At 41.5% G+C, this 14,449-nt stretch overlaps 1 protein-coding gene across 1 annotated transcript; it reads left to right on the top strand.

Annotated features, from left to right (window-relative positions):
* Positions 1–10,482: 10,482 nt before the first annotated feature.
* LOC143030224 (facilitated trehalose transporter Tret1-2 homolog) lies at positions 10,483–14,008 on the top strand. Its single transcript, XM_076193384.1, has 3 exons — positions 10,483–10,566; positions 12,294–12,446; positions 13,382–14,008. Exons 1-3 carry the CDS (start codon positions 10,483–10,485, stop codon positions 14,006–14,008), a joined length of 864 nt encoding a protein of 287 aa, XP_076049499.1.
* The last annotated feature ends 441 nt before the right edge of the window (positions 14,009–14,449 follow it).

Below are 14,449 nucleotides of genomic sequence, written 5' to 3'. Positions count from 1 at the left end.
TCCTCCTCCTCCTCCTCCTATTTTAACAGCAAAATCAACGGTGAGTCCTTACACAATCCCGCAGGATCTCGCCTTCCTTCCTCCGTCTTCCCTTGTCCACCCTCTCTCCTTATCAATCCTATAGACTTTTCTACTTACTTCGCAACCTCCAGATCAATTACAACTCGACGCATGGAAGCAACACAGTGTTACAACATCCACACCCAGAGTCGCTCTGTTATGTGTGTGTGTGTGTGTGTGTGTGTGTGTGTGTGTGTGTGTGTGTGTGTGTGTGTGTGTGTGTGTGTGTGTGTGTGTGTGTGTGTGTGTGTGTGTGTGTGTGTGTGTGTGTGTGTGTGTGTGTGTGTGTGTGTGTGTGGAGGGGGGAGTGCCGCCAGATGATTTTATTACGTACAACCCTGTCGCCCCACCGTATTGGGTAGCACTTTCACTTTATTATAACAATTACCTGACTGACGAGGGCTGCAGCTGGTGGCTAAATATATAGATTTTTCTTCTAATTACTTCTCTTTCACTCCGACAGTGTTGTTTTCGCGTGATTTACAAATGTACTACATTTCGCTCTACAATGTGATTCTCTCGAATCTGAATTTCGTGATACTGCAATATGTAATGGTGTTTCCTTTGCTTTTGTGCTCTCTTGAGATAACCCCAATACATTCACTATTTCCGCAACAACTAGAAGGAAGGAAGGAATCAAGATGTGAAGCGCAACGAAATCTCAAGAAATCTTAAAGTCACCTTGACCAAACGTATTCAAACATGTTAAAACGAAGTTTTCTTCATCAAATGTGTCTATGTTGATTCCTGTTTCAGGTTCTTATAAGCAGTTATAGTGTCATTCATGCACTTGATGCGAGTAAAAGTCAATGTAGCCCCTGCCAGTCGTTACCCCTGCACAGTTGTATCAATATTATTCTGATTGAGTGATTGGTTATATGATGTGTTGTAAATGAATTTGGTAATAAATCAGTGTAAGGAAAAGTAGGTTAGTGTTTCCGGAAGAATAGCAAGTTAGAATGTGAGAGTGGTCGATCTGCACAATGTCCAGCTCTACTATTGGACCAAGACAAAACGCAGTGAGGGTGTGGGGAAGGAGACGAGTGAGTCTGAGGTGGCCGTGGCCTCCACGGCACGAGCCCCGTACTATGCAGTCATGTATAAAATTGTTCTGTGAGAAAAAAAAAAGAAAGAAAAAAAACGGGATGGCCTCACTTACCCCTCTCACTCAAGTTTCCATCTTCACTTCCTCGTCATCCAGCTACCAGCTAACCGTCCTGATAAAGGCATACCCGGCACCCTCCCACGTTGTGACCTAGATAGCCTTATCCCACGAGTTACCAATCCCTACAGTTCGATTTTAGCAACACCGATAGTATGAGGTTCCTGGACATCACTCCGGACATAGTGAGGCAGGTAAGAGGGACGAAGACAGCCTTCCCAAGTTTAGTTACGGAGCAAAATATCCACTTGCCTTTCTTGCACGTGAGACATAGCTACTCTATACAGGGTAACCTGCGTATTCTTATGCAGTTAATAACACTGGGTAACAGTAGTTTTGTTTCTCTAAATGTCTTTAGTGCTTCTAAGGTTGTTTTCCATCTTGATTTTAAAAATAACATTGAAAATTGCATAGCATTAATGTTTCAAAATATAATTGAGGTTTTATATACAAAACAAGCTAGACATAGCTGCGATAGTACATTATATTTAGCATATTTACTGTGTCTATAAATAGCAGCTGATATTTTGTCCTTGCATTCTCTTTTTAAACTAATGAGAAAATGCAAGAACAAAAGGATGTGATACTGTTATAAGAGCCCGCTAGATATGCACTGATGAGCGTGATTTCCTACTGTGAGCTCCTTGATCTTTACGCACCAGTGACCACGTAGTGTCACACACCATAACAGTGCTCCATCTTCCTTTGGTACCCTTTCACCATTACAGCAATGTCCTGATAGAACCTCTCACCATGCTCCTCACTCACTTCTCCCAATTTTTCACGAAGGAATCCAAATGCGAATGCAAAAAGTGCACCTTCAATGACATTCTACATCCTAAGTTCTTATAACTTTCCAAAAGTTTTGCTACGAGCTGCTTGTAGTTTTGGGTCTTTATTATTACCAAGGAATCCATCAACTATATCTCGAAATGTACACTACGCCTCTCTTTCGACATCACTCATTGCTTTCTCAAGTTGCCCTGACTTCAACATTTTCCTTACTTGCGGACCGGTAAATATACCACCCTTAACTTTGGCCTCTGATAGCTTTAGAAAGGGTAGATAAATATCTCAAAATGCTTTTCCACCATGATATAATGCTTTTACAAACTGTTTCACCAAGCTTATATGAAGTGGGGGTAGCAACACTTTCGCAGGCTCTACAAGAGGCTGACAAATAACATTGAGTTTTCCTCGCAGCAAGTCATCTCGAGGGGGCCACTCCACTTTCCGGTAGTGTTCATTTTATCAGTCGGACTGTCCCATAGATAAAGAAAACGTGAACATTTGGTGTACTCCGAGTGACAAGGTGGTCATTTTAAAATCACCATTACACGACTCGATGGCGCGGTTGGTAGAGTACTAGACTGCCAGTACGGTGGTACCTGGTTCGAATCCTACCCAGGGCTGATATTATTTCAGTATCGCTGCGCATCGAGTCGTTACTCCGACTCTCATGGGCGGGGAGTTGGGTGTGTGTGTGTGTGTGTGTGTGCGTGTTAGGTCATAGCATTACCCATAGATCGGTCATACGAGCTCTGAGCTCTCTTCCGGGAGGGAAATAGCTGTCGATCACGAGTCCAACACGTGATCCAAAGATCAAGGTGAATCACAAACATCCCGTTTAAACTCACCATGAAGTCCAATTGGGAAGTGTTTCTAATGGAGTTCCCCAGAGTTCGGTATTGGGCCCCTTATTGTTCAATATGTATGTAAACATCTTGGACAATGGGATTAATACTGATCTTAGTAAATTTGCGGGCGACACTAAAATAAAACACCTAATTACATCAAAAGATGACGCCAAGATTCGGCAGAAGCATTTTAACCATCAATTCACAAAAGGTCGGTGAAATGTCAAATGGATTTCAATATCTCAAAGTGCAGCTTAACAAATGTAGGTCTATACAACCCAGAAAGTAGATATAACTTAGATAACACTTTTTTATAGAAAACTGAGTGCGTGAAAGACTTGGGAGTTCTAGTGAGTCCTGACCTTAAATACAGGAAACCGTGGATTAGCGCCAGGAATAGAGCTAACAGAGCATTATGTATCTTTATTAGGACCGTTACGAATAAAAGTGAAGAGGTAATGATCAAACTCTATCTGGCTTTAATTAGATATATCCTTGATTATGCGGTACAATTTTGGTCTCCGTCCTATAGAACTGATATAAATTCACTAGAATCAGAACAGAGGAGAATGACCGATATAGGGTAAAAAAAAAAAAAAAAAAAAAAAAAAAAAAAAAAAAAAAAAAAAAAAAAAAAAAAAAAAAAAAAAAAAAAAAAAAAAAAAAAAAAAAAAAAAAAAAAAAAAAAAAAAAAAAAAACTTACGAGGACGGGTTCAGGCATCTTAACTTACACTCTCTAGAAAGACGAGGAGTGTGGGGTGATCTAATAGAGTTGTGCAAGTGGATCAAAGGCTTTAACAAGGATGATACTAGCAAGGTCATCATATTAAGACAACAAGGTAGGACTTACTGTAATGGCTTTAGATTAAACAAATTAATATTAAAGAAGGAAATAGGCAAGCACTGGTTTACCAATAGAGTGGTCAACGGATGGAATAGACTTAGTAAACATGTAGTGAACGCTGAAACTATCAGTTGTTTTAAGACAAGGTTAGATAATTTTATGGGTAGGGATGAGAGGTGATAATGGGCATGGAACTGACTAGTGCAGCAGGCCTTGTGGTCTCTTGCAGTCTCCTTTATTCTTATGTTCTTGTGTTCATGGGAACCTGCATCATTCTTCAGCGAACAGGGGCACCTTTACTCTTTCCTTTGATTCATAAGAACATAAGAATGGAGGTGACTGCAAGAGACCATAAAGCCTACACCAGGCAGTTCCAAGTCCCGTAATACCACCTCACATCCCTATCCACAAATTTATGGATAATTATCAATCTTCTTTTAAAACGACTCATTATTTCAGCGGTCACTACATTATTACTAAATCTATTCAATTCGTTGACCAATCTGTGGGTAAACCACTTCTTCCCTATTTTCTTCTTAAAATTAGATTTGTCCAACTTAGATCCACTACCACGATTCCTGCCCTATTGTTTTAATATGATGACCTTACCCACATCATCCTTGTTAATGCCCTTGACCCATTGATACCTCTATTAGATCACCCCGCACTATTCACCATGAGTGAAAGTTAAGGTCCATAAGCCTGTGTTGGTAGAGTAGATTTCTAAGTCATTGTATCATTTTGGCCATTCCCCTCTGCCCACGTCCCACAAAATATGTCTTTTCTTTGTCGTCCACACCGTCAGTATGAAGTGTCTTTGTGTCAACCACTCTGGGCACCGAAAAGAGAGGGAGAGGGAGCCTAGCATACCTGGTTGAGTTACATGCCAGGGCAGGACCACCAGCCCAATTAGAAAATATATGGACCATCTCATTTTTGAGTAGTGATAAACAAGATTAGATAACAAGCAGTTTGGTTTGAAACATGTATTAAAAATAGAAATGATATAGGATAGTAGGTAACTAGCTTATTTCGTACTACATTTTCAACAAATTTGAAAATATTTTCATTAACCTGTGGTTTAGTGAACGTCTTGTAGGCCAGAAAACAAAGTCATCGTAGACTGATAGTTGAAAACTACCTTAGGATATCCAAATGCCATTCTATCCCGCATCAGACGGCGTCCTCTCTACGTATCCAAGGGTTGGTTACTAAACTTGAGTGTGCGTTCAATTTCAAAAGAGATAAAGCAAAGAAAACAAAAGTATTGAGCTAAGGGCTGCCTTTGGCTGAGTTTCTCGAGGTGAGCAAAGAAAAGGAGAGGAGTATTTTGTGGAGCTAAAGTAGGTCAGACTTATACGATTATAGTGTGAATTTCTAATTTTAACCAAATACTTGAGCTAATGTTGCAAGTGTTCGCAAAATCATGTGTACTTTTTACGGACGCCAAATAATTGTCATATATCTTTGGAAAGCTGTTTTGAATGAGACGTGATTTTGTGGTAGTATGGGATGTTTCAAGGAGCAATCCCTTCAAATACGATTTAATTTGTCTACACCAGACATCGTACTATGACTGGTCCACAATTCATTGGTTGGAATCGGCTTGACGTCACGACCCCCCTGTCAAGAGGCTAGGATACCGGGGCCCTTACTATTGCTACTACTTCCTCTACTACTTCCAGATGTTTGTGTCGAGGCAAGGATATAAGCTTCCGGCACTCATGCTCTTATATTGCTGAGAACACGCAACAGCTTAGTTCTGTCATAATTGCAAGGATACACGCAGGAACTTTGTAAGTGGTGAGAGTAGGGAAACCAAATACAAAAGTAAACTAGTACTCCTAGTCTTTCATTTTTACAACCGAACACAATATCGTGATTCAGCTTTGATTTGTATGCAGTATTTTTTCATTTTTTCATATTTTCTAGTGATGTATTTGTTCTGCCTTATATTCATTGTATATAATTATGTTCTGCCTTATATTCGTTGCTTATATGCACACGCCAGAAGCAAAACACTTTTCTGCAAATAAAGACATACACACCACTTGAACAACAACATGTTTACAAACGCAAACTTATGCGCCTACTTTTGCAATTGAAATCCCTATTTCATTCTCACCCTGCTTCATATACTATCACGATTCAGTTCACTTTTCAAGAAAAAACAAAATCTGTCCTCCTACCTACCTACCTCTGCTACTACTAAGTTTCCAAATCCCTCCCCACTTTGTTGATAAGTTGAATCAGTGTGAGCCCTCCTTCACCAGCAGTAGCGCCAATTACTCGGTCTCACAGGCAGTAGCGCACCCCACAACCACCCTTACAAACGCACAAAACACCGATCCCATGAAAGCGGGTGGACTTACCTAAATAAAAAAAAAAAATCTGGCGCGGGTCAAACTCTGTCAGTGTTCTTTTCTTAATAAACAGTTATAAAGTTCCATAGTACCACCTGTCTTGTGTGTGTGTGTGTGTGTGTGTGTGTGTGTGTGTGTGTGTGTGTGTGTGTGTGTGTGTGTGCGTTTTTTCTGTTACATATGAAATTTTCTGTTTCAGATTGTGCTTGCGATCGTGGTTGCAAGCTGTATGATGGTAGAGGGAAACATTGTGGCGTGGCCGAACGTCATGACTGACTTCATCCAGGCCAATCATAACAACAATACTGCCAATATCTCCGATCCTTCGTCCCCTTTGCTGACGGACTACGAAACAGGCTGGCTCGGTAATCATTTGTGTAATTCACGTGGAAACATTGATTGAAGCTCTCTGGAACGTCATAACCCCCTTGCCTCCAAGAGAGTACCACGGAGAAGAACAGAATAGCCTCGGGATGGGCGCAGCCAGGATAGGGCGTCACTTGGATGAGTGAAATACCCTACATGGGTTGATAGTCTCCTGGGACTTTATTCCCACCAGGAAGAGCAAAAGTGCAAATATTATCTGACCTTTTGATCCCAATAAGGTTTTGTTCTTTTCAATACATTTTTCGTTGTTATTTTTTGCATCAAATATCTGAGGCGTGCTGGTACCCGAGAGGCTAGCTGGCGTTGGCAGGTCATCAGAAACAGCGAAGGATCTGAAGTAGAAAAAGAAAAGTGTTGCGTTCTTTCTGGGGATAACCTTATTGTGTTGTTTTCAACGATGCGTGTCTCTCTGGCAAGTTAGTTTTGATCTCGCCTGATGCCACTTGGAACCGGGTTCCCTCCCAACAGTTTCTGGCAAATCCTGCTTGCTTTGGTAGCCCAAGCACACGGAACAAAGACGGGGGATTCGTACACAGAGACTCTATGGCTGAAACTCCTCCTTATCCCTCAGTGATGAACAATGGTTTGCTTTTGGTGTAGGAGGCGGCCTTGAGATTGACTCTCTCTGTCTGCCTCTCCCTCCCTCCTCTCTCTTTCTGTCTGTTTCTGCCTCTTATTGTCAGCACAAATAGATTCCATAATATTTTCTAAACTTAATCAATTGCATATTATTTTGAATCCTCCCACGCTCTCTGTCTGTCTGTATCTCTCTCTCTCTCTTTTCCGTATGGGACATTGACTGGACGTTTAACTTAAGGATAGAGGAGACTGAAAAAGACCATAACGCTTTCACTAGGCAATTCCATATCCATTACCACACGTCCTTCTTATCTCATGTAATTTCATGAGGAGGAATGGGCGGGGGGTGGGGGGTGGGGTAGTATGTGTGAGTAAATTTTGACGCAGCCCGAAGGGATTTCTCCCCGTCCTCTCCTTATATGCAAGGGGGGACGGAGAGGGGGGGGGTCGCCGATTAAATGAAGCGGCCTTGCTGTGGATGTGCTGTGTCTTGCGACACTGCTTCTGACCCAGGGCGGTGGGCAAGGTGCAGGGATGACCCGTCATCCAGGAGGTGCTCAGATGAGAGGGAGGGTGGGAGGGGTGTGGAGTGTATTTAGGGATGAAATGGGTGGGAGTGTTTTTATGCCTTTCCCTTTTTGGCTACCTCCCTTGAAAGGGGGAAAAAGCCTTGGTATATGTATGTATGTATGTATGATATAATCTTAAAGTTACCAACCAATTATTTCAGCGCTCGCTACATGGTTATTAAGTCTATTCTCTTCTTTTAACCACCTTGTTGGTAAACAAGCTCTTGACTACTTCCTTCTGTTCATTACAACATTTTTGACCCAAGTGAAATTTTTCTTTTCCAGCCTCCCTACCTTCATTCTCGACCATTCCCTTCGTCCTATTCTCTGGGACGATCATCAGCATAGTGGGACTCAAGGGCTCCACGACCATTGGCCTCGTATTGGCCATTGTCGCCTGGTTGCTGATGGGCCTCACTTCGTCTAAAGCTGCGCTCTTCGTAGGCCAGGCCATTTCCGGCGCGGCTTTTGCCTTCATTGGGACGGTGACGCAACCCCTGGTGAGCGAGCTGGTGTCTCCCGAGATCCGAGGAGCAACTGCAAGTCTTCCAAAGGTCTTTTCCATCCTTGGAACTCTGGAGATCAACGTAGCCAACATTTTTCTACCCTGGTACCACACAACACTTCTCTGTGCTGCACCATTATTCATTTTCTTATTTTCCCTCTTATTCGTGCCGGAGGTATGTGACCTGTTTTTATGTATACGTTTGTCTGTGTATATACTGTGTAACGATTGCCATCGTCTTGGATTACTTGTTAGATTTATGATCGTCGCTTATTACCCTCCCGGATGAGAGCTCCATAACTTGTATTATTCGATGTATGAGTAATGTTTTGACTTTATATATATACCACATACATACTCCCACTTCTCGCTCAAATGAGACATTGACTGACTGAAGTAGTGATGCCTTACAAGTTCTGAGTGGGGCTCGATCTCATTCCCGGTGAATGTGTGTGTGGCGGTGGTGTAACGGATATGATTGCATTTCTTTGAATTAAGTTTCAACTTCTACGTCTGATTTCATTAATCAATTTTATCTAGGGACTCCTACAGTAATTCAGAATCTTCATCACTTTTCACATTTTGCATTGCATGCAAGTAGTTTAACGTAGTTGTCTATACTTTCCAGATCCGTATAATTCCAAAAAAACACCCTTACTTGTTGGCAAAAAGTTCTCGCACGTCTGCCTATCTACAAAAATGTTACCCACACATCCTCTCTTTCTACACTGTTCTATCCGTTACTCTGTTTGTTCCTCTTCTAAGCCTTTCAATTAACATCCTCCCTTATGCCTTTCCAACAACACTCAACAGACTGATCCCTCTAAAGCTACTGAATTCGTATTTGTCCCCTTTCCCCTTGAAAAACAGAACTAGACTAAAATCACTTCAGTCCTCCGGCACACATTAAACGTCCTCACTAGCCAGTCCATCATAACAGTTCCCATCTTTGTCAGACATTCCACATCATACCCATCCGACCCATCCGACCCAGGCGCTTTAACAGGTTTCATCTCTTTCAATGTTCTTTGTATCTAATTGTTTCTATACCACTTTAATTCTATCTTCCATCAGTCATTTTCCTAAAAATTCTCACCGCCACACTCAATCCTTTGCTAACCTCCTCCACAGTCAACAATTCTCTATAATAATTTCCCCATAACATCTTTGCTTCCATTAACACCTGTCCATCTGTAACCACCACTCTCATCACTTCCTTCTAAAAGACATTTTTATTCTTTTTACGACCCCATCACACCCCCTACTTCAATTTACATCTGTCCTTCTTTTTGCCTCTCTCATCTTGTGTTCTTGCTATTTCTTTCTTCTTTTTGTATTCGCTGCCACACTTTTTGTTTCCTTATCGGCAATTTTTTGGAATGAATGTGTCCCAATCTTAGATGTGAAATATCTTTACTGATAATGACAATATGAATGGTAATATGATAATTGGACCACCCGATATAGCTGGTAGTTCATCTCATAATGTGCGTGTTAACGAAATGCCTCCGGGAGGTATACTTAGTGTGCGAGCGATATGGCACGATCTGTTGAGTCATATCTTGTTATGCTTACATCAGCTATGCAATTCGACAATATCTTTGTGAAAAAAGGAGGCTATGATTACTTTCTATTTCCAAAAGGTTACATGTCTGGTGCATCTACATTGTAACGTACTAACACATGGATATCACATTTACATATAAATATATAGGTCCAAGGAAATAGGGGGACGTAGGATACACCCTCCCATCCTCCTCATCCTCCTCATCCCACATACTATAATATCTTTGCGCATAGACGGTCACTCAGAAAAGGAGAGAATTAAGAGTATATAATTTCGAAATAAGTGTCGATGGGGAATACTTAAAAAGCCATAGATGGTGAAAAAAATATAGGGAAGAAAGTTCTAGAGCCTCCTAGTGGAAAGAAAGACAAAGCTTTGTGGTTGGCGCTTGTGTAAGTGCACAAGAATTGGATGGAACATTTCAGAAAATCTAGTGCTACGTAGTCTCTTCAAGAGGAGATGCATGCAGTTATTTATTATAGTTGGACCAAGATTGAACTCATACATGTCGGAGACGATCCAGATCTTCCCATCTTCCATAAAACAACCTACCTGCAAATATCTCAATTCAGTAGTCTTCAGAAGAAGCAGTTTAAAACTAGAGATTGATCAACAAAGAACCACTGGTATCTACAGTCATGCAGTCAGTGTGGGAATCCTTGTGGAAACATCCTCACATCTCCCAAAGGATAGAATCACACGATGACAGCATCTTCAGATTCCTGAAGGCCAAGATCGACGGATATGGCAACAAAGCCCCCAGAGGGAGGGACTGAAAATATCTGGTGGTTTCAGCACATAACCAACAATGAGCTTAGAGAGTGCACTCAACAACCACCCATCTTTCGTCTTGCCGCAGTGCGAAAAGTTTGATGGTATGGCCATATCTTGTGTATCCCTTCAGAATACCCACGCCACACGATCTTGGACTTTGACTCTTATCGAACAGATTGAAGATGACTGACCAGGAGGGGCTCCCCTTCCCCTTTGGCTTTATTTCGTATCTCGGGACCTCAAGAAGTGTAACAAAATTCTGGATCAAGATCAACAACAAAATAAGTCCAGATGGGTGGTGTGGGTGAAAATGGTTGGCTCTACGCGTCCATATGTGCAAGATGATAATGATAACGTTAAAAATCTTATGTTCTTTTCCTCTTTCACTTTCGTAAATTTTAATTTCCCACTGAAGACTTTAGTGATGGCCCCTACGTAATTCTACCCATGTCCAATACTTTACTTTTTCATAGATAATTACTTTCTGTGCATAACTTGCTAATAGATTGTTGGGGTCTTCCTGAAACAACTTGTAATCCTTGTTTTCTACTCCCTTAATGAATTTGGCGTCAAGTAGTACATACCAATGGCGTGTCATGCAGGGGTCTCACATGGGCGCGCATTGGGATTATGCCCGGGCGCGGCACTTTTAGGTGGGCAGCAATACTAGCCTGGACTTGCTGCCCATTAAGCTGACAAAATAATGATAATGAAAGAGAGGCCAAAGAAGCCTCGCATATTTTACCGTGATCAATAATTTTTGTGTTAAATCAACAAAATATGAAAAAAGAAAATCGCTTATCACAACCACATTGCAGTCTGAGGAATGTTTTTTCTATTATTCACGAAAAAATTCTACTCTTTGATTTTTACTAAATTATACAGCACACAAACACTCAGCAAATGTATATTTCATTATGTACAGTAACCCTGTATCCTATAATCACGTTACATAAATTAGGGTCATAGGCAGTAAGGGATGGTGGAGGTGGAAAGTGGAGATGGGGGGAGGGGCGTCACTGAGAACTCTACCCCGGGGCGGCACTTAGGCGTGTAAAGACTCTGTTGTCATGTCAGTACACCTTATGTTGTCCGGTGTGAAGCATGGACACTAAATGCTAACTTGAAGAAGTCTCTCAACATTCTTAGTATCATATGCCTTCGGCGAATCGTGGGATAACTCTTAAATGACTGTATCGAATTGCTTCGTAAAATTCAGTAAAGATATACTAGAAAGAAATTACTCTCGTAGGGCCCTGTATCTATTTTTCATATATCACCCTCAGCTTTCAATTCTTTTATGGGTTTAGTTTGATCTACATAGTAGCTGAGACTATTCCATGAGTTGATGCATTTGCATGGAAAACTGTGTACTGATGTCTTTCAGGCGCGTCGTCTTTTTCTAATATATTCCAAGACCTCGTGATGCCCCTCTTCCCCAGATCAAGAGTTCTTTGTCAGTTTTGTCCAATCCCTTCACTGACCTGAACAATGGGACCTTGTCATCTTTTTCTCTTCTTTATTTTCATGATGGCAGCCTCATTGCTGCTTGTATGATTTATCTGTTAGGCTGGGGATCAAATCGTTTGCTGCTCTTTGTATTTTTTCAATCTTGATCACATCTTTCATTTCATGTGGAGACTACAACATCGCTGCACATTCTAAACCCACTTCTCTCTCTCTCTCTCTCTCTCTCTCTCTGTATGTGTGTGTGTGTGTGTGTGTGTGTGTGTGTGTGTGTGTGTGTGTGTGTGTGTGTGTGTGTGTGTGTGTGTGTGTGTGTGTGTGTGTGTGAAGACAGACATTGAGATACATACACCCAGTTCAGGATGTTTCTATTTCTAGTCCCCGTACTGGCTTATGAAGAAAGAGCGAAAGGAGGCTGCTGTCTCCGCTCTCAAGCTTCTCAATCCTTCTAGTAAGAGTGTCGAAGAAAAAATTCAGGAAGTAAAACAGTGTGTCAATTTGGAAGGTAAAAAAACAGGAATTATAGAAGAGGTAAGAATACACACACACACACACACACACACACACACACACACACACACACACACACACACACACACACACACACACACACACACACACACACACACACACACACACACACACACACACACACACACACACACACACACACACACACACACACACACACATATATATATATATATATATATATATATATACATATGTGTTGTCGTCCTAGATTGAATAATTAAGTCTTTTGTTACCGAAGAGATACCAGTGAGATGAGTTAAAGTACCTGAGGACGGCCAGAATACAAAGAAAATCGTCATCTGGGACGAAATGCTTCATGAAGACAGCCAGAGGGCCCAACTAAACAAAAAACACGAGTGAAGGACTCGGGCTCCTTATCATTTCAGTAGGATATATGTACATAATGATATATAAGAGTTAGAGTGATTTATTTCAGTGCAATTTTCGCAGAGAACAAACACGTATGCGTGCTTTGGCGACTAAAACTGGGCGTCCAGTGAGAAGATCACCTCTTCTACGCCCGTCCCCCTCACACCGCATCGGCTCTCTCAAATCCAACTGGAGGTGCAGCTCCGAGGGGCAGGCCCCCGATCTTTCACTATTTGTCACTACTTTTTCATACAATAAGAGTTACCAACGGTCAACTCCACTCTTCCTTCTCGATGAGAGAAACTAATCTTCCCTCTGGAAAAAAAAAGAAGGAAAATGATTGGGTCAAAGCATCTTAATGCAACAACCGATTAACTGACTCCTATGCCTTCTTGCAGATTAATATCCCGAAAGAATTTACCAGCATTTCCCTTAAATGGGTAGAGTTAGTAGAAAGGTTTTGATATCGTCAACAAATAATCCATAGTGCTCGCATAGCATCCATCTGCAATGTGTACTACACGAACTCCAGAACTTCTGTAACGATGGCTTGTACATTTCAGATGCACCAAATGGGTCACTCGAGCAATTACAAGCCTGTTATTCTGATGGCGACCATCTTCGTTTGTTATGGATCCTGCGGCTATAGCATCCTCTTGCCCTACTCCACCCTACTCTTCAGTCGGGCGGGAATGACCATTGACCCGCGCCTGTGCAGCACGATTTTGGGAGCTGTTCGACTCTTCGTCGTGATTATTGGAGCATTTTTCGTCGACCTCTGCGGGAGACGACCTCTCTACATCGGCTCTTCGATCTTGAGTGTTTTATCCTTGGTCTTGACTTTTGTTTCCTTGACCTTTCCCTTCATCCCCAAAGTGTTCGTGATGATCTCCTTAATGGGCTTCGTAATATTTTCATCCGGAGGAATTAACACAGTTCCTCCCATTCTGTTGGGGGAAGTGATTCCGTCAGCCGTGCAGTCAGTTGGCTGTTCTCTTTGCCTGATACTGGAAGCCATCATGTATTGTATCTTTTTCTTTGTTACCCCATTTCTGACATATGCCATTCCGCTCCAGTTTATCTTCCTCATTCCTGCTGCGACGAACCTCCTCGGGGCCTTTGTCGTTTGGAAGTGGCTTCCTGAAACCAAAGGACGATCACTTCTCGAAATCCAGCGAGCTTTCGAGTAGTATTCAAAGCAAAGGCAACGTCTTAAGACGTCTGTATAATCAGGTTTACGCAATTTATATTCATAGTACAGGGCAATCAAAGGTTGCATCAAGTTTATATTGCTCATTCGTAAGTATGAACTTCTGAACTTACCTCTAAAATGTAGTGATGGTTTTTAGTTATACTTGACCTTAGTGTTCAGCACCAACGCCCATATAGAAAGAATTCACTTTCCTTGTTGTTCACCATTGACTTACCCAAGATTTTTCAGGAAAATTTCAAAGTGGATTTTAATGCTCATAATATACCTCATTTTTTAATTATAGCGAATCTTGTGTAATGTAGAAATATTTTTCTGATCTGTGGTTTCCTAGAAAATTTGTGTGGACTCTGAAATGAGTGAAATGTATTTTTTTTTTTTGTCTTAACTTCATTTAGCTCTTCGATAAACTATATTTCGA

This window comes from Oratosquilla oratoria, chromosome 12 (assembly GCF_046742065.1).
Source record: "Oratosquilla oratoria isolate Oo_2021 chromosome 12, ASM4674206v1, whole genome shotgun sequence".
In the NCBI taxonomy this organism is placed as follows: Eukaryota; Metazoa; Arthropoda; class Malacostraca; order Stomatopoda; family Squillidae; genus Oratosquilla; species Oratosquilla oratoria.
This window is presented reverse-complemented; position numbering and strand designations above follow the sequence as displayed.